A 21,946-nucleotide genomic window follows, 5' to 3' on the forward strand; every position below is an offset into this window, starting at 1 on the left:
GCCATCTGACGGGAAGTGCCCTTTGCCCTTCTTGCAGAGTCACAACGATGTCAAAAAAGGAAAAAAGAAAAGAAAAATGAAGGAGTTTTGCTGAACTGTCAGACTGTGCACCGGAGCGGAAAGACTCATGATGGGCTCTGTCCGTAACGCACGCACACGCAAACATGCAGTCAGGCGAGGGCAGGCAAGTTTGCACAAATCCATTTTTGACATTATTGAAAACAAATACAAACAGTGAGTGACAACAGACAGCATATAGTTGATTCTGTTAAGAGCAAGACTAAGACCCAATCGAGTGAAGACCCGGTTAATTGCAGAGGAAGTTGAAGTTTTTACTATAAAATTGACATAAAACAAAAGAGAATTAAACATTACGCTATCATCCCGCACCATATTACGGTTCAGCTTATCGCTGGGTTTTAAATAATACGCATGTATATTCTTGAAACTGCAGTCGGAGGTATTCTGACATACTTTAAGCGTGATGAGTTGATCGTTCTCTTGATTTTGTGTGTATGGCGGTGGAGTGAGGGGGGGGCAGGGGGGCGGAGGGTTCCTCTCACTGAAATTCACAACACAGTGAATCAAGCCCTTCAGATCTGCCCACATGTTCTTCCATAAAGGATCAACCCACAGGCCACCAGCTCTGAAATACAGCTACTCTGTGTGGGGAGATTTTTTTTTTTCCACACACATCATTTTAATGTCAGCCGATGAAGTGGTTTTCAATATTTCTAACCTGCACAATCAACCACTCACAGCTATCTTAATAAGTTCGATTAGATCCATGCTTTCTGATAAATCGAGCATGTATGGTAATCAGCAGCACTTTGGATTAATCGGTAGCTAGGAAGTAGTTTGTTTCAAAAAGGTTGGTGACCCATAATATACTGCAGTGTCACAAAAGTTACTCCTCACATTTTTGGAGATATGTTTTCAGACCTAAACCCAATGGACCTTTCTGACCTGTCAATCACTCGCACAATAATAGCCAATCAGATAGCCGCATTGTCCTAACCCCTGGCTTGATACGCCCCTCTCGCTGCATTGTTCCACAAGCAATGCTGGTTGTCAGTAGCGTGCGCTTGGTAACGTTAATGTTACGAAGAAAATGGTCCTCAGATGCACTTGGGGAATGTGAAACTCTAATGAAAGCTATCCAGCTAGGTTACAAGGGGCCTTGTTGATTCATTTTCCAAAGCCTAAAAGACATTTAAACGAAGTGTCTACGATGGATTTAGGCTTGGGGAAGAGCACACGTACAACTAAATGTAAAAAATATCAACAAACACAAGGCTGTATGTTCAAAGGTAAGTGAGGGAGAAGTATCTTCTCTGAGTTTGATTCAATTATTATTAGTGCTTTATACATTGCAGGAGAACAACTTTCACTTTGTTAGCGTATCATGACCCGCTGAATGAAGTGTGTAATGTTATATGGTGAAGAGTCGCGTTAGGTATACGTAAATGCGCCACGTCATGCAAGAGAAATGTCTATCTGCCAATTTGTATCACATCAGACTTTTAAGACAGAGCACTGGGTTCGATCACGAGCAATGTCAAATGCATACACCCACTCACTTCTAAAGACTACAATGATATTACTTGTGATCTTTCCATGTAAAAAGTACTCACCTGCTTTACATGCGCGGTACGATTCCACTATTTTATCCTGATTAGATTTCAATATGAAGTTTGTGAGGCGTCAAATTTTTTTCATCAATCGCAAACATTTCGCTCTAACTCTGACATTGCATCCTGCTCCGTCCAAAATCTTAATTCCGTGTACATATCCTTGCGTGAAATATTTGAGACCTCTCTGTAGAACTCTCTTGGAACAAGTCTGACCAAGTTTGGCCAAAAACGTACCCAAATATTATCTGGAATACACGATAGAGAATCGACCTCAAACATGTTCTGTTCAATCGCCATTTTCAAAGCTTGTGGGACATGGCTAAGGGGGCGGAGCTTCAGATCGCCATCGGAAAGGTCCATTGAGGATTTACGGGCTAACCTCAAACGGAAGCACCAGATCTCTAACGTCAACCATCTCCATCTTGTCGCAATGGAAGAGTGGAAGAAGATTCAAGTGGCAAACTGTGAAGCTCTAGTTAACTTCATGCCCAAGAGGGTAAAAGCAGTGCTATAAACATTGACATTTTGTTCCCAATTTGGGCAGTTTCACCAAGGGGTGAAGGGTCGACTCACTTTTGCTGTGTTTAGCATGCAATCGTTAAAAAAATGAGCATATAGAAAATTGTTCTCCATAATCCATCTCAGGAGTTTGATCGAATGCCCATCACTGATGTAATCATAAATTGGGGGGGGTAATAAAAGACTCCCAGTCGTATTCAAACTTGGAGCACATTTGGAATGGAAAACAAAGAAAGCTGTCACGTTCCTACACACACAAGCTCAATGCAAGCATTAGCGCCGTGCAAGAGCCTTTGGGGAGCAGCCTGTCACTCTCTGTTTGCCGTTCTTTGTCATATAGAATGCTTGATGCATAGAGGGCGTGTGATGCGCTCCGACTTGAGGCTCGGATTCGCAAGCCCTTGCTAGTCTACTCAGCTGCTTGTATCTGCCCTGCTCCCTTTTTCTCATTTGTCTTCCTCTTGTTGTCTTTCTTATCTATTCATTTAAAATCGTGCAATTTCCCCATGGCTTTTATAGGACATTTCTCCATTTGTTTTCATGAGCACATTTGTGGCGGCCACTAGGGAAATGGGTGAGAACTGAAGAGGCGGGTGTTAGCTAATCCTTTTCTGCCCATCAGTGTTTTTTTTTTTTTTTTTTTTTTGTAGGTTTGCTTTGACTGCAGTAATCCCCACGCAGGAGAAAGGAATTTTATGTGTTTAGTTGGGGGGGGGGGGGATTCAATGACAAATATTGTTTTCAGCAGTCTAGCGTAAGGAAACTGATGAAAAAATAAGAATTGCCCTGGTGTGACCGTATTACACATTTTCTCTGTAGATTTAAGCACAATAAGAGAGCCAAATGTTGATTTATTATCCAGATATCAGCGCTAGAATTGAATCATGTTGGAATAGAAGCTCCATATTGTATAGCGGCTGGCTGGTGGGATGCTCATAAGTGGTGACAGGTTTTCTGTGAGTGGGCGTCTTCAACTGACTCATTTGTCATCTTTCTTCAAGGCTTCTTTTGGGCATTCTCCAACCACAAGGGACGGAGCGGCAGTCGTTGGTTTGCAAAGTTGTTGATGCCTTAAGTTTGCAGAGTCAAGTTGCCCTTCAGCCGGAGTCTTCACTTTCCAATGTGCCATATTTAGATGATTATGTCTTATCATTCTGAATTTGGTTGAACTGTGAACCTCTGGAGTTTTAGCTTCTTTGCCATTGTGGTACCTCTAGTAATTGTGTGAGTGATGAACAGCATATTCCACATTCCCCAAATCCTGCAGTTTTCACAGTAAAATTTCTAAACTCCTACAATAAAAAAATCCACAAATTACTCGAAGAGATTTTTCCCTGCTCCTTCCACATTTCTTGATTGGTTCAATTCCCATTCAAAAAATATACATCTTTTTCAGGACGTATTTTGAACTATTACAGTCCAAGCTTTCCCAAGTGTTCACAGTAAAATCCCCAACTTAAGATACATTATGAATACAGTATCTCTGGTACAGAATTAAAGTGGTTCAAGTTCTATCTCCAGCGCAGGATATACTTTGTTGAAATTGGTAATGTATCTTAGACCGAGTGGTTATGACCTGTGGGGTTCCCCAGGAGTCAATCGTGTGACCGCTATTGTTCACTTTGGACATGCTTCCATTCAGCCAGCTAATCTGCAATATCAAAATGTCCTGCCACTACTATGCAGATGACACTCAAATCTAAGTGTTACTGACGGCATGTTATCAAGGACCTGCATTCTGTCACTGCATCGAACAGATGAGTGTGTGGATGCAAAAAAAACTTTGCGAGACAAAACAGAAATTTTTGTCTGTAGCCAGCACAAAGAAAGAAAAAGTGTTTTCAGTCACTTTCTGACCATCTCTAAAAGTTAGAAACATCGGAGGAACATCGGACTAAGACCAGAATTTTAACCTTCGCATACAATCAATGCCAGCAGCTCTTTACCATCTAAGAAAACATTGGCAGAATCAAAGGAATAGTGTTTAAACCTGATTTAGAGACAAATCCATGTTTTTGTCTCTAGCTGGTGAGGCTACTGTAATCTGTAAATCTGCCTTTTGGTACAGTGTTTCTGTTGGATCTCATTGAATTCCAAAATTTCAAATCTGGCCAGTGAATGTATTGAATTTATGATGACAACTTACAGTACATTTAGTTTTATTTCGAAAATTGCATGAAAGGAACTTGATTGCTGTAGTGTACCTGCATCAAATGCAGGGATCATGGTTTGTCCTGAGATATCCTTCAAGAACTCCCAGACTCACACACACACACACACACACACACCACACACACACACACACAGATCAGAGCTCCCCCTCTATTATAGATCACAAGAAAGAAGTCCTCACATCCAACTACCCCAAACTATATCTCAAACTTGCAGTAGGATCTGTCTCCGAGTTTTATTTTATTTAGTCAGATGCTTGGAATGTTTCATATTCCTCCTAGTAAAGTCGAATTTTATTCTGTTATTTATTTTATAAATCTTCCATCTTTCCCAGTTCTTTCTTCCACTGAGGTACTGGAAGATAATGCATTTCCATCTGTGACTAATGAAGTAGTCCTACAATGATTATCGATGCCTTCATTTACAGTAGAGCAAAGATCACACAGACAGAATTAATTCAGGCAAAGATGCGATTAATTTGTTTCACCCTAGAGAACCCACTGGGTCACACATGACCCAGTGTAATGAAGGGCCCACTGTATAAACACAACACACCACAGTTACTCTTTTTACCTTTAAAGTCCAACGTCTCACATGTGGTTACTCCTGTACTGTATAGTAGTTGGTAGTTGAGGCCCACTAGGTCATATGTTACCCATTATCTAAACCGGAAGTAAATTAGTAAATTTTTCCAAATGTGATGTTTTTGTCTTCCTTTGATGCTTATTGACTAATTTAGTTATCAATCCATCCATCCATTTTCTTTGCCGCTTATCCTCACGAGGGTTGGAGGAGTGCTATCCCAACTGTCAACGGGCAGGAGGCGGAGTACATGCATGTTTTGGGGATGTTGGAGGAAACCAGAGTGCCACGGGGAGAACATGTAAACTCCACACAGGCGGGGTCGGGATCGAACCCGGGACCACAGAACAGTGAGGCCAACGTTTTCCACCTGATCCATCATACCACCTAATTTAGTTAGTACATGAAATTTTAAAAGACGATTTGGATGTTTTGGGTTCTGTAGGGTTAATGGTCTTCAGAAGCATCTTCGTGTGTAGCAGTATGACAAAAAAAAACCAATAAAGCCGTAAACGACATTTGCAAATACAATGATGCTCATTCTTTATTCATTAATTTAAGTATACTGCATGAGTGTTATTATGGTTGTATTCTCACACCCAACTGTATTGTTTTGTTGACTAGCATTTATCTCTATTGTTTTTATTGTGTTGTGTATTGTGTATTTTGAATTGAAGTAGACACTTGAATTGGAAGTACCATTGGTTATTAACGAATGGCGCACGCCGCATTAGAAAATGGTTTTGTCCCTTCGGTGACAAATCCATCTCAGTGTTCGAATCCTCTCCTCGCGGTGTGTTTTTAAGGTGTAGTGCACATGCATCACTTGCGGCAGCTGGAAGGAGAACAATTTTGCTCTAACTGCCACTTTTTGCGCTGCTGTCATCATAATTGCGCCACATGTTGTAACCTGGCAGTCTGCTTGCAGACGGTAAACTAGACAAGAGAGCTAATCTGTGTTGTTTGAGGTGAGGGAGGCAAAAGAAACTCTTAGCTCATCTTCCTCGCCATTAAAGAGAAATGAGAGAGCTGCTCCATGCCGCCCTGAAGCAGCTGCATGTAAATGAACATTCGGCTTGGAAGTTAGGAAGTCATCGAGGAGGGAGTTTAGAGCAATCACCGTCAACAGTGTAACTGTTTTCAAATGACCTCGGCGCCTCCTTGAGAGCCGGTTTGCCGTTTAAGAAAAGAAAATTTGAGAAAAAAGTGTGAGCTTGTAAAGTGATGTAATAGGATAAAATGGAGAAATGATAATGCTGTCATGGTGCTGTACATTACAGATTCAAGTTTATGAGAATGATTGTCTAGATGCAGTGGGATCCTTATTAATCCTCTGAATAAACTCTAATCCCCTTTATAATTTAGTCAACAGGATTCGGGCATATTAAAGATGACCCCTACCTACCATCCATACCAAAGTTGGATTCACTTTTTTCTATTTTCTTCTATGTACAACTGCACCCTCTTCCTCTTGATGTTTGTTATTATCAGTCACGTTAAGGGTACAAAAGAATTTACAAAACATAAATACACTATGATACAAAGTGACAACAGTCATGAAGTGCTTTGATAGAAAGTATATATGTATTCACAAGAACAAAATTCCAACTGGTCAGACTTCCAAAAGCTTAAAGATTAATGCTAACGCACAATGCAAAATGCCTCAGACAGGCTAATGAAACTAGCATCGATCTTCCATAGTTATAACTCTTTATGTGTAGGTAACAGCATTTGGACAATAATGGGCAAGCAACACACGCAGACAGACAAAATAACAATACTCTCGAGTGTATATTCTCTATCCTCTGCCAAAGACATCTTGTACTGCAGCTTACTGAATCAATTAGTTGTGACAGTCTTCTTTGTGTATTATGTATGCATGCACAGTACACATTTTATACATCTCCATGATAACCGACGCACGCGTACCAGAAGGAACACCGCTGTCAATGGGTTTGAAGCTCAAAATTATGACACAGACAATTTTGTTCTTTAGCGACATGAGTCATATTCTGTTTCTCTCCATAGGAATCTTGGGAAATCTGGCTTGCGTGTCTCCTGCCTGGGCCTTGGTGAGTACATTTAATTAGCATTAGAGAGGACATCTAATGATTTTACAAGCAGCCAAGTGCAAACCCAAGTGACCTGTGGGGGTTTGGAGGGAGAACCAACCAGGCGCAGGCACAGAAAGATGCTCTTTTAAATTTCATCCTTGCGAAATCTTGTCAACACCCATCCATCCATCCATCCATCTGTTCATCCGTTTTCTTCACCGCTTATCCTCACAAGGGTGGCGGGGAGTGCTGGAGCCTATCCCAGCTGTCAACGGGCAGGAGGCGTTGTACAGCCTGAACTGGTTGCCAACCAATCACAGGGCACATGGAGACAGACAACAGTCACAGTCACACCTAGGGGCAATTTAGAGTGTCCAATTAATGTTGCATGTTTTTGGGATGTGGGAGGAAACCGGAGTGCCCGGAGAAAACCCACGCAGTCAAGGAGACAAGATTCAAACTCCACAGAGGAGGGGCTGAGATCTGAACCCTGGTCCTCAGAACCGTGAGGCCAACGCTCTACAACTGCCGCCCCATGCATCATTCATACAAATTGGATGTTAGGCAATGCAAATCTGTTTTCAAGGTGTTCATTTTTCCTCGGTAATATTTGAACGATAGCAGCGTACGGTCATCACCCATCAAACATTTGGCATTCGTTTAATATCACTGTTTGCATGTGGACGTGCACACTCGCTGAATATTAATGTGTGGGAATGTTTTATACGACGGCATCCACTGTGTGTGTGTGTGTGTGTGTGTGTGTGTGCGCGCGCGCGCGTGTGTGTGTATATGTGCGCCAAGTTGCCTGCAGGACATGATGTCTGTGAAGGCACCCAAAAAAAAAAAAAAAATCACACACAGAAGAGCAGCAAAAACAAAGCTATGAAAAGAGAACATCTTCCAGAACCAACCGAGCCTCGGGCTTATTTAATTTGACAGAAATTCTGTGAATGAGACAGTGAGTTGTGTGCACATTGATATTTAAAGGAAAGTTGCCACAGCACACTAAAACCTATAAAAAAAGTGACAAGTCACTGCATATCCTCAAGCAGATCAAAATCAGTTTTTACAGACATCGACTTACAAGTTTTTTGAGATACAAGAGAATCAAGGCAGGGATCAACAATCAAGGGTCAACATAAGCAAGATTGATAATTTTTTTGGTTTGCTAGTGAAAACCTTTTATTTTTACGGAATGAATATTTAAACAGAGTCCTCATTTTCTGTATTTTTCTACACTTATTTTCATGTGTACTTCTACCCAAGTACACAGTGGTTGTGAGTACTTTTGCCCCCTTTTGAGGATGGCAAACAGCTCTGAGTGCGTCGCATTGCAGTTCCACGCCAATATAAACTGCAACCATAAAAATAAACATACTGTGAAACGCATACCGCCCTGACACTCTCAGTTAGAAGTGACTCATAATATCTTTGTAAATGCCAATTTGCATGCCGCACTTTTACTGGATCTCATTCAACTGTGCAGCTCTACCTAAAGCTGTGGCCGCTACCTGCTACTTACATATCTGCCACTTGTGCATGTCCTCATAGGAAATACGATCCTTCATACGTGAATGTTTATTGATAGCTGCAATACTGTGCCGCCACTCACCCTTGAGCCTCTTTGAGCTGTTGACAGTTAACAGGTGTTGCCAGTCCATCCACACGGGCCCATTTTCAGACTTTTAATGAGGATATGAAAGGTTAGGACTATGAATCCTCTTTACACAGTATCCTCACACAATACTTTCAGAGCGTCCGCTTGACGGCCAAATATCCAATATAAAATTGTTCAACTGAGCCTGCAAAGTACCGTTGCAGTACTTTATGGTATACTTAGGTTTAACACTCACCCACATTATTTCTCAGCAGTGGCAGAGCACACCAGGGACAGAAGAAAACGTGAAAGAGATAATGAGAATTATTTCATTTTGTAATTATCCAGAAGAGCATAGTTTCAGCGATCCACTATGAGTGCCTGAGTGCATTGCAAATGATTGACACCTCGTCAGGTGTCCCGTCTGTATCTGATTGGTTGTTTTTCTATCTATCTATCTATCTATCTATCTATCTATCTATCCATCCATCCATCCACCATCCATCCATCCATCCTCCATCCATCCATCCATCCATCTCCATCCATCCATCCATCCATCCATCCATCCATCCATCCATCCATCCATCCATCCATCTATCTATCTATCTATCTATCTATCTATCTATCTATCTATATCTATCTATCTATCTATCTATCTATCTCTATCTATCTATCTATCTATCTATCTATCTATCTATCTATCTATCTATCTATCTATCTATCTATCTATCTATCTATCTATCTATCTATCTATCTATCTATCTATCTATCTATCTATCTTCTATCTATCTATCTCTATCTATCTATCTATCCATCTCCATCCATCCATCCATCCTCCATCCATCCATCCATCCATTTATAACGAAGACATTTTAAATGTAATGAATTTATAATTCACCATGATTCAACGTTCATTTGTGATCGTTTGAGCTTTCCAAACGTTTTGACAAGAATGTTTGGTCCAACAGGCACGTGGGTGACATTCGGCGGTCAGATCTCAGATGAGGTAAGACATCATGTCAAGTTCCATCGCTCAGCAATTACAAGGCACGCTCAGATGTTCTAACTCATTCATTAATGCCACCAAACCCCCGACACTGAGCACTCGTGACATCCGATTAAATGTGAATGTCCCATTTGGGATGAATTAACCAATAAAAATGTTGACAGCTTGATGCTCTTTCGGACCTCTCAGTTGCTTTTGTTGCACGGACTGCCTGGAGGGATGGATATTCTTATTGATACTCAAACAACAGAAACAACCAACAAAGTACAAACACATTCAAATTGAAGCTTTGAGAAGAAATTAATAAAAAGTTGAACCTACAGAGGATAAAAGAAGATGAAACGATGCTTATGGGAAACCATAAGGATGGAGCCTCTGTAACCCATAGCAGAGACACTATATTCATTTCTATCGCCACAGATTAAAGTAACGTTTAATAGTTAGTAGACCACCCACGGACTGATTGAACAGTGACTGAGGAAATGAATGACTGTGCTATCAGATCCGACTGAAAAGGAAACACAAACCACGGCGGAAGAATATTTGGCGATTTAAGAATTTCAAAGCCTGGCTTGACCGGTCCCTTAACGTGATTACTCATAAAATGCACTTTGTGACAAAAGGTTTCCCGAAGTCTTGGCAGCGCTGTGTATTGGTGGGTAGCCCGCCTGCCTCGTGGTTCTGCAATTCAGGGTTTGAGTCTCATCTCTGATGTTCCTGTGTGGAGTTGGCTTGTTGCTTCCTCCACTTGCCGAAAGCGCATGTTAGGTTCATTGAAGACGCTGAATCAGTCGCACTCCGAGCTTGAATGGCACCCTGTATGAATTATTATTAATTTAGAAATGCACATATTTCACTTTTTTTTTTTACACACATACACACACATCCAAGGCATTTTACTTCCTTGAAAATACTTAAAAACTATAAAGATGGCAATTACCAAGTACGTACAGCAACCTTCAAGTACTCTTGGACTAACTTCCTTTTTCATGTTTTTTAATCCATCAGAGGGAAGTATTTAACTTGGGGGTCAAGACATCCCCTTTTGAAATACCCACCCATCCACCCATCCATTTTCTTAGCCACTTATCCTCACAAGGGTCACGGGGAGTGCTGGAGCCTATTCCAGCTATCTTCAGGCTTGAGGCGGGGTACACCCTGAACTGGTTTCCAACCAAATTGCAGGGCACATTGAGACAGCCTCCCTCACAATCACACCTAGGTGCAATATAGAGTGTCCAATTAATGTTGCATGTTTTTGGGACGTAGGAGGAACCTGGAGTGCCCATAGAAAATCCACGCAGGCACAATAGAACATGCAAGCTCCACACAGGCGGGTCCAGGGTTGAACCCGGAACCCTCAGAACTATGAGCTTGAATGAACAAACTTTAATATATAGATTACACACAAATAAAGAATGCCATCATATTGAATGTAGTTAATCCGTGTATGCCTCTGATTAGCTGAAGGCCAAAAAAGAACTAAATTACAACATAAAAAAAAACTTTAATCATCTATCAGCCTGCAGACTGATTAGTTCAATTCTTGAGAGAATTTCATGTCTGCAGTGGAGTGGGTGGTAGGAATAAATGATGCGATACAAAAGTACATGAAAGTTCACAAGGGAAACCTTCATTCCCTGTCAGGTGGCTGAGCAGCTGATGACGATTGCGTACGAAAGTGGGGTCAACCTTTTCGACACGGCGGAGGTGTATTCCGGCGGAAAGTGAGTGATTGTCTCTGTTTTTTACAATGTTTAGCGATAAACAACTTTTTTTTTTTTTTATCTATCTCACAACAGAGCAGTAGGCCTTGTGTAATGTAGTCCTCACTCGGGGCTGCGCATTATGTTCATGTTTTTGTCTGTCTTTGATAGCCTACGTGGATAATAAGTGAGAGTAAGATTGTAATTTTGCTGGCAAGATGGAGGTGTGTTTGCGCTGTTGATGTGAGATAACGCCCAGAGTAATGCTTTCGCTCTAATCATTGATATGTGTTTTGTCCCGGGGTCTTTCCTTTGTTTACAGAGCAGAGATAATCTTGGGAAACATCATCAGGAAAAAGTGCTGGAGGTACTGTACAAGTATGCTTCCACTTTCACGATGGGCCTTGCAGGTTAACACCTATTAAGCATGAAATGAATCAAATATTTCAAGGGTTGTTTACATGATTTTATTTCACAAGGAAAAACTTGGCCTTGTCTTGACACAAACTTTAGAAGACGTTTAGATGTGTAAACTCAAAACGGTTACACTGTCTTGCTAAGAATGCTCCTTTTAAAAATATTTTAAATGATTCTTTTTTTCCCTTCTGTAATTGTGTCAGTACTTCTGTCCGAGATAGCGTCTGAGAACCGTATATTGTTATACTGCACCTTCATTCCTGCTCTTTGGAGGTTGTTTTTCTTTGTCTCCAGCTCCCAAAATGTATCTGATGTCATCTGCATATTGGTATTACTTAGTACACCATTGGTTTCATTTTTTAACATGATATTCCAAATGGCTGTGGCCAGTGATTGTGCAAGGGCTCTGATTGCGTTTCCATCATCTCTCAACCTCATTTTTGAGAGAGAAATTTAGTTTAGACCAAAAAAAAACTATAATGGTGAGAGGAAGTATAAACATGATTAAACATTAACCGTCGGTACATTTGAAAGAAAAAGTTATGCTTGTGGCCTCTATTTTTAGGTATCAACTAATTATGATTTTGAATGCACTGGCACATTTACTAACGGACATAGTGGAGCTCAAATTTAAGAGAACATTAAAATCAAATTTTCATGGCGGCCCAAAAATGTGTTTGTGTTCCCTCAGGCGTTCCAGTCTGGTGATCACCACAAAACTCTACTGGGGAGGAAAGTAAGTGAGTGTATGTGTGTCTTCACTAGTTAAAAGTTGGGCGTCACAGAACATTAATGTCAAACAATTTGTTTTTGCTGGATTCTGCTCTCATCCTGTTAGTCATATTACTGGTGAAAGTCCACCTCCATTTGGACATGCCTGTTTTTTTTTTCCTTCGCTCTATCCCATTGCAATGGTCCCTCTACTTATGAACGTCTCTAGCCAAGAAAAATTCAGGTTACAAAATGCCTCCTCGGAAAAATATCGTCCCTAGTTATGAAGGCAAATTCAGGATACGAAAGGAAAAAATACCCGCTGGATTCACAGCCCCCAAATTCCACCGAACGTAAACATCATCTATCTTGTTTTGTGGGGTACGATAGAGCTGCTCTCCCATTGGTTATCGCTGTAGCATCTTCCTGGCATCCCATTGGCTAGGAGGGAGGTCAATCCATACCCATGGTGCTTTTCGTTTCCTTTGGCCATGCCACCGAATCACACTAGCGCTTTCACATGCTGTCACACACCAACGCACGTTAAAGTACAAGTTTTTCATTTGAGTTTTTTGCAAGTATATTCATCTCTATTCACCATGGGCCCCAAGAAACTTTAGTGGAATTAACTCACTAGTCAACAAGCAGTAGTTTTGGAGATTAACAATTCTTCAAAGAGAGGGCCTCATGCTGAGTATTTTCTCTTAAGCTAACCAAATAAAGCCCAGAGAATTACATGTATTTAAAACAACCACATAACTTTGCATCAATCTCTGCAACCTTAATGCTAAACACATAATGGGAAATGCCATAGACGGGCTAATGAATAGTACTAGTGTTGTGTTATAGGAAAAAACAGTTTGAACACACCCGGTGGAGTAGCACATTTACGCAGATAATATAACAATACTCACAGACTTATATTCTTTATCTTCTGTGACTAAAAACTTATATTGCATCGACTTAACAGCTGAGACTGTCTCCTTGAACACTATAGCTCTATGTCTGTATTATACTGCCCCCAGGTGGACAAGGTGTGCATGCCAGAAGGAGTAGCAAAAAGGGCATTGAATTGAGCCAAACAAATATTTATTTGCATTCTATTTAATAATAATGTCATGGCTGTAGGTAAGTACAATAAAGGGGCTGGAATGGATTCATGGAATTTCCATTTATTTATTCATGCTATTATCGATGTGTATATATTTAAGAATCTATTCAAGTACGAAGCACTTAACGTCAACTCTACTGTCTCTATTTGTTCTTTTAATTGAGCTTTGCTCTCACGGCAAATTAGGGACGGATGGATGCGATTATTACTCTGGCTGAGACAGGTGGGGTAGTTGCATGGAAAACTTTGAAGTGAAAGACAAATAGCCAGAAACAAACTCTTGTAGAAAGTATAAAGCGCTTCGTCAGACCGCCAAGAAAGGCAAACGTAAGACAGCGAGACATTTAGCCGCTCCCTCCGGAGTAGCTGTATACGAAAATCGAGCGTGCATATCGAATTCCAATTACACTCAAAGCAGGTCGGAATGCTAATGGGGTCCTTAGTGTGGCTGTAAAATCAACACCGCAGCCTATCATGCTGCACTTTGTATCAAAGTATGGCACAAGACAGATGAAACAAACAGAAATTGATTTTTTTCTTCCCCCGTGGGGGTAAAATGAATAAGTGAAAAGTACAAGTACGCAATGATCTCCAATACCAGCTGTGCATTAAAAGTTTTTCCCTTACACGGATCATAATGCTCATTTTAGATTAAAACAATCATAGAAGTATGAATACAGTAGAGCAAAATGTTTATCATCGTCATAATGTTTATGTTTTTTGGAAAGCTTGCTATGATTTCCCTGCATTATGCTTGGAAACGGTTGTCCACTGGCTACATGCTTCACTTTGTTGTCCCACAGAGTTGAGTGGGTGTGTTTCTCCATGTTTGTTGCAACTTTTTTGGGCATTTTTAATTATCTGCATCACCAGTATTTTCTGTCCAGTAGATATAAAAAGTCTACACACCCCAGTTCTAATACCAAGTTTTTGCTGTATAAAATGAGTCCATTATAGGTATTTGCAATCTTTTTCCTCTGTACAGTTTTTTTTAAATTCCTTTCAATAGGGGAGATCAAATAAAAAAAAAATAATAATGTGATTGCACAAGAGCGCACACCCTCTTGCTTGTAATTGGGATGTATTCAGAATTCGCACATCACATTCAAACTCATGAATGCTAACTGAGGGTCAGCACACATTTTACATTAATAAAGTGCCTCTAATTCCCCAAATAAATATTAGCTGTCTTATCAGCTTATCCTGACAATTTTTTGACTAGCTTTCTCGGCAAAACCTGATGTTTTTATGCTCACACTGACTGCTATTTCAAACTGTTCATACTGTGATTAAAGATAGACGACTGCCCCCAAAGCACGATGCTGCCACCGCCATGCGTGTGTGTGATGAGCGGTGCTGTGTTTGTGCCAAACATACCTTTTGCAATTATGGCCCAAATGTTCAAAACGGGGTATATTGTCCCTCTAAAAAATCTCCTAAACATGTGGGGAAAATGAAATAATACAGCTCGGTCACATTTTTTTCAGATCACAAAACCCTGGCATTTGAACAAGGGTGGATAGAGTTTTTATGCACACATCTATTTCTTTCATTTGTGTTCCAGGGCAGAGACAGAGAGAGGCCTCAACAGAAAACACATCATTGAAGGTAACAGATGTTCTCTCCTCCCGCTTTGCCCTTGACGGCACCCCATTACTCGGATGCTCGCCGCCCTTTCCTAATCGTCTTCTTTTATCTGCATTCCTCGCCTCGTCTTTCTTCCTGTCTGTCTTTTCAAACACTTGTACTAGTCCTACCTCAGTAATGTCTTTTCTCTTCTGAGCGATTTCTAAGGAACGCTGACAGCATACACTCTGAATGCCAGCGTAACCATATGAAAGGTAGATAAATGGTTTATAAATTGGTTCTAATTAGTTCTGTCTGTCATGCAATTTCTGAGGCAGTGAAATCCTTACTTTTTTGTATGAAAGGTGGTGAAGTGTTATGGTAAAGGTTTCTATATGGTTATATGGTTCTATACGTTTTCTATATAAAGAGTTTATAGACTGGTTATTAGGGTATTTGTCAAGATTTAACAAACTGCTATAACTCATTAGACAACAACACAAGAGAGACTATTTAACAAATATTACAGTAAAATAAACAGCACACATCCGATCCTAACGAGGCTAAAATTACAGAAAAGGGATACAAAAGAAATACAATTTTGTGTCGTAAACTGCAACACTTCTTTTTCTGTTTGCTGTAAACGGTAGCAGGATTATACGTTAAAGAGAATGGAGAACTGTGAAGTGTGTCAGTACCTCGAACATTGTGATTTATCAAACCTGAGACGAATTGCGATGGTGGATTTTGGATCTTTAAATAGCGCGTCTGAAAGGCAGGTGCAACACAGCATGTACGGCAGCGCTAGCGTGTAGCAGGAGCAAAATGAGAGGCGGTAAGGACATATTTTCCACTCGTGTAAACTTTGTTGAAATGTCAGTTAAAATTATTGCGACATTGTCTAATGAGTGATCTCAGGTCTGACAGGGAGCCAGTCACAAGAAAGAGTCATGCCATATCGCCAATGCCAAACTATCGTACTATGCCAAAATTATAGTACCAATTTCACAGTTTGTTTCACTCTTCCACTTACACTTCCAATTCCATCCCCTCAAAATAAATGTTTTACTTGCAGTGCGCCCCCCGAATTTTGCAGGTTAAATTGCCTGCTGGTGAGAAATTAAGTGTGAGGGATTGAACTGTGAAGTGTTAGTGTTCTTTATTCAATTCATGCTACACAACTTCAGGGGAGTACTTAGCTCACTTGTTTCCCTGTCACCATTGGGGGAAATTAACCCGAGTCAAATACGATGCACTGTTTTCACCACTAAAATTCTATATAGTCAAAACTTGAAACCTCATTCACATACATTTGTAACACAAATGTGCCTTCTGGTCCAGTGCGCATTGCGCCTCTCGCAGTGACTCAGCTCTCGCTCACATAATTAGCATTCACAGCAGCTAGTCCAACTTTCTCCTTCAAACAAGTGTGAGTTTCTGTGCGTGTATGTGAACAACAAAGATTGAGAACATTGACGCGCCAGAGAGTTGAGGGCATCTTTTGGGGTGGGGGGCGTAGAAATGGCTCCCATGTGACATCTGTGAGATGAATTGCAGTGTGCAGTGTGTGTCTGAGAAGCAACATTTTTAATGTCACTTTTTCACTCGTCAGTACAGTATGTTGGACACAAAGCAAGATTGGAACCACATGTATTCACTTATACTCTAAGTGGGGCAGAGAATTGTCCAAGTTCCAGCAAAAAGAACATTAAAAGTTATAATTGGCTTATGCTGTAATGACACGTCTGTAATCCTATTAGAGCGGCATCTCTAAATTTGAATGATGGTTGAATTTGTAATTTCGGGAAAAATACGATTCAGAAGTCAAACTACAGAAGAGATGAGAAACTATTGTCAGACTTCAACTGCAAGTTGGCCTTCATTTCCTTATTTTGTTTTTGGTATATTTTTGACGGGCACCACTGAAGGATACCAGTGATGGAAATGAGGAATATTGCCACGATAACCATACAAAAATGTTTATTTATTTTTGAAACGCAATTAACTCATTTTCTACTTTTCAATAACAATTAAAAATATAAGCAAAAAAAAACATCTGAGAGATTTTTCAAGTTTCTAAATATCAAAATTATAAACAATCTCAGAGGTTCAATTGTTTGGATACACAATGGAACCTCATTTCCGGCTAATTCCGAATAAGCAAGGCAGTATTTCTTATAGGAAGTAATGTAATGAATTGACTATCAGGAAAATGTTGGGAAAAAAGTCCAATAATGTGTGTATTTCTTTCGGCTTGTCCCGTTAGGGGTCGCCACAGCGTGTCATCTCAGATTAACGCTCATATTTGTTTGGCACAGTTTTTACGCCGGATATGCTCTAATAATTTTCTTTGGTTGAAATGTCAATTTACAATTAATGGCTACGGAGCCGTCAGTCACTTGGCTTGCTGGGATGTAGTAAAGTGGTCAGTTGTAATCCCATAAAAAGCCTTCTCAGCTTGTTTCGACTCTAACAAGTGATGGCATCTAGCTGCCCGTTTTCACCTCAGATCTTCAAACTCACCAAGAAGCTCATTTAAGTTCCTGTTTTGTATTTGCAAACATTGTTAATCACTCTGCCCAAAGCCGAGACCTCGGGTGCTCCTTGGATCAAAATTGAGTTCCCCCCCTCTGACTCATCCCTGAAACGCTTTTTAATGAGTACCAAAGATGAACTCTGATGAGGTGACTGCAAGAAACGGAGTCTCTCTCAGCGTCCTCGCTTTGAAATTTTGCCCACAGGATAGACTAAATGCTTGACGAGGTCACCCTCTTCAAAGACACTTTTGCGGAATGTGAATATATTATTCATAGCAAAAAAAGAAACTGAGGAATATCTTTGTCGTTGCACATCTTGTTTCATGGTCTAAAAATAGAGTCAGTTGAGCTAATCTACAAGGCAGAGGACGGCGCTTGCCATGACGGTGCAGGCTCCAGATTAAGATCCATGTTTTGGGTGTTTCAGGGATGTTGGGTGTGTAACACGGGGAAGGCTGAAATCTCCACTGGGATTAGTGTCTGACGAAGAAGCCTCTGTCAGTAATCTCCCTCGCACGCTCAAAGAGTCAAAGCTGCGTATTGCCTTCGCCTTGACTATCTATTAATTTGCTGCCCTCGTTTGTGACAGCTTTTCATCTTCCATCTGTTCTTTTTTGCATGTGAAATAGGACACACGGTACCCTCTCCTGACATCTTCTCCGGTCCACTTCATATACAGGACACACTTTCTGCTTTACTTTCTACAAATGTTGGAAAATGTAGCCAAAACGACTTTACAAAATCATTTGCCTTTTGTATGCCACAGTGCGAGTGTTTGAAGTTTTTTTTTTAATATTCATAAGACATAGTCGTTCTTCTACTGGGCAGTAGTCGACTTACTAGTATTCTGAATTCAACTCTATGAAAAGTTATTTTTGCATTTATCCAACATCTTTGCTATCCATCTTAAGATCCTTGTACTGTACTAGTACACATTTTTTGTTCTCACTAGTGCACTTGTAGAAGAACAACTGTCTTACCAAGGTTTTTTTTCCCCAAAACCAGTGTCCCGTTTCTCCTACTAAGATGCACTAGTAAACCACTTTGCTGTGCTATTAACCCCCCAAGGCCCAGCTGATAGGCGTGTGTCATACACTAGTACAATCAGTAGGTTTGTATGGAAGTAGATTAGTGCCACCAGGATTTGAATTTGAAATGTAAATTGAAATAGGATTTGTATTTGAAATGCCACAGAAAACAGGATTTTAAATATGAAAGTGATCACATTTTCAATAGTTGCTACAATTCGCTGTCTGACATTCAACTGGCTACAATTTACTGTCTAAAATCCACCGTCTGTGCCACGAGGCAGAACACCTAGCCAATTGCAGTTCCGCTTTCTTAGTCACGTGACGTCACATACAAAGAAAAGCGAAACTGGATTGGCTGGGTTTTCGGTTCTGACCTGAAATAACCCTGCCTGGTGGCACAGACGGTGAATTTTAGACAGCGAATTGTAGCCGGTTGAATTGTTAACATTGAAAAGTTACACTGAAATACAACTATTGAAAATGTGATCACATTACATTTCAAATTCAAATCCTATTTTCTGTGACATTTTAAAATTCAAATCCTATTTCACTTTACATTTCAAATTCAAATCCTATTTTACTTTACATTTCAAGTTCAAATCCTGGTGGCACTAATCTACCTCCATAGTTTGCCTCACTCGTATATCACAGTAGTACTAATGTGGTGAAATGTCATGCGGTAATGTCAAAAACATTACTAGAAAAGAATACTTTAGTAGCCTCCTGGACTCAAGGTATGCCTTTTGTACTGACTAGTAGAGCAACTTCAGTATATTAGAAGGACCACATGTTGCAAATGGAAGTAGTACTAGAAGTGTGCATGTCAACTTGTGCACATTTTTGTCTCACAAGAAACATTTGTCGACAGTTGTCTTACTCGTATGCCGAAGTTGTCCTACTATTGTGCAAAAATGTCGTGGAGAAACTTTACTCGTAAGACAATTGGTCTGCTCATGCGTTGATTTTGTCTTACCAGTAAGGACAGTGTGCATTCTAGTACTTGGATCTTAAACTGTATCTCAAAAATATCGAATAGATGCTAAAAGAGCTTTCCGTCATACGAACTTGACAGTGTAGCTTCCGTGCGTCTGTGTTCCCCACGGCAGGTTTAAAAGGCTCCCTCCAGAGGATGCAGTTGGAGTACGTCGATGTGGTTTTCGCCAACCGACCGGACAACAACACTCCAATGGAGGGTAAGCGGTGGCTGTGGACGGGTGGGTCGGTTGGGTGGTGGGTGCTTGAGGGGTCGAGGTGGGGACAATGCACATTGTCCGGCAACTTGAGAAGGTGTCAAAATAGTAGAAGGGCCTCACCAGATCTGCGGCCCGAGAGGATTAGTGTTTGAGTGTGCGTATCTATCTCGGGCACACATACGCACATCTCCACTCATCAGACAATTTCTCACTGTCTATCGTTCCCTATTTTTGGCTACGGGTGTCACTCTCTTTGTGTCTCGATGGGATCACTATTTTCCACAGGGTCCCTGAGACTTCCCTGTTCTTCAGAAGCAGGATTATTGGGTCCCCTTGGGGAAAGCTGGTGTATTTTTGGGTCAGACTCTCTAGATACTCGTGTTTTATTCCTCCCACCCTCAGTGCTGGCTTTAACACGCATCCACCTTCTATTCCTTTCCCACGTGTTATTCCAATTTATAAATAGAGGTTCAAAAAAATGCTGGTTTACATTTTCTTTTGTGTTAAGAAGTGTTTGTTTTTGTGTAAATGTCATGTGTCACATCACACATAGATAATGTCGTTTGAATAGAAGCTATAAAGTGACATCTCTATAATTCTTTGCATTCTATTTAATTGTATCATAACTATGTATGTATGTATATACTGTATATATTATTCAAGAATTATATTATAGAGTTCTATCTTCCTTGTTAAAAAAGCACATTCCATTTTTTTCTTTTTTTTGGGGAGACTGCAATAGACTAATGTATTCATTCTATTTGGGAAAGATCATTTAAGATGAGAATGTTTTGAGATACGAATGTGGTCACAGAGCAAATGAAACTCATATCTCAAGGCATCGCCCCATTATGTTATTGACATGTCACAACTATGATTTTACAACAAATAGGGCGCTGAAAACAAAATGCAAAGCCATGTAACAGGTGCAGTTTGTGTTTGTCCCATGACTTTGAGTGTCCCTGACTCAATGCGAGGCAACTCATGTCCCCTTAGGCACCAAAAAGTGATGTAATGGGGGCGAAGTCTTCCTTTATTACAATCACTGCCTTTCTTCTCACATCCCCTCATCACTCTCTGTGCCATTCTTCTTCCTTGTTTGTTTTTTTTTTCTACCCTTGCCTGGTCCTTGTACTTCCGTTTAGAATGAAGTACTGGACAGGCTCAGGCGCACTGTATTCTTCTCCTCTGCACTTTATTGTTGCACCTTTCACCGTTAGAAATGGCGCAGCATAAAAGTAATGGTCAAAGGGGGGGGGGGTGTCAACAAACAAAATATAAAAACGTCCCATTATAATAGCATTGATGAGATGGCACCTGCGGGAGAATGAAAACAAAACCATACATCAATGTCAAAATCATCCATCCGTCCATTTTCAGAGGTGACCTATCCTAGGTGTCGTCGGGCAAGAGACGGTGTAAACTCTGAACCTGTTGCCAGCCAATCACAGGGTGCATAGAGACAGACAACAGTCGCACTCACAATCACACCTAGGGGCAATTTAGAGTGTCCAATTAATGTTGCATGTTTTGGGATGTGGGAGGAAATCGGAGTGCCCGGAGAAAACCCACGCAGGCATGGGGAGAACATGCAAACTCCACACAGGCGCGGATGGAATTTGAACCCCGGTCCTCAGAACTGTGAGGCCAACGCGCTAACTAGTTGCCCCACCGTGCTACCTGTTAAAATCATCCTCCCATCCATTTTCTTTCCCACTTTTCCTCACGAGGGTCACGGGGAGTGCTGGAGCCTATCGCAGCTGTCAGTGGGCAGGAGGTGGGGTACACCATGAACTGGTTTCCAACCAATCGCAGGGCACATGGAGACAGACCACAGTCGCACTCACAATCACACCAAGGGGCAATTTAGAGTGTCCAATTAATGTTGCATGTTTTTGGGATGTGGGAGGCCCTGAGAAAACCCACGAAGGCACGGGGAAAACATGCAAACTCCACACAGTCAGGGCCGGGATCGAACCCGGGTCCTCAGAACTGTGAAGCCAACACTTTACCAGCTGATGCACCGTGGCACCTGTTAAAATCCATTCATCCATCCATTTTCTTAGCCGCTTGTCCTCACAAGGGTTGCAGGGAGTGCTGGAGCCTA

General features: G+C 40.9%; 1 protein-coding gene across 2 annotated transcripts in view; it reads left to right on the top strand.

The window, feature by feature from the left end:
- Positions 1 to 21,946, top strand: part of kcnab1b (potassium voltage-gated channel subfamily A regulatory beta subunit 1b) — a 35,814-nt gene that overhangs the window by 7,707 nt on the left and 6,161 nt on the right. For both annotated transcript variants that reach the window (XM_061840078.1, XM_061840079.1), the window contains exons 3-9: positions 6,936 to 6,979; positions 9,530 to 9,567; positions 11,215 to 11,294; positions 11,596 to 11,640; positions 12,382 to 12,426; positions 15,077 to 15,120; positions 19,753 to 19,839. In XM_061840078.1, coding sequence (XP_061696062.1) covers positions 6,936 to 6,979; positions 9,530 to 9,567; positions 11,215 to 11,294; positions 11,596 to 11,640; positions 12,382 to 12,426; positions 15,077 to 15,120; positions 19,753 to 19,839 — 383 coding nt within the window. The remainder of the gene's footprint in view (positions 1 to 6,935; positions 6,980 to 9,529; positions 9,568 to 11,214; positions 11,295 to 11,595; positions 11,641 to 12,381; positions 12,427 to 15,076; positions 15,121 to 19,752; positions 19,840 to 21,946) is intronic.

Source organism: Syngnathoides biaculeatus, chromosome 13, assembly GCF_019802595.1.
Source record: "Syngnathoides biaculeatus isolate LvHL_M chromosome 13, ASM1980259v1, whole genome shotgun sequence".
NCBI classification, from domain to species: domain Eukaryota; kingdom Metazoa; phylum Chordata; class Actinopteri; order Syngnathiformes; family Syngnathidae; genus Syngnathoides; species Syngnathoides biaculeatus.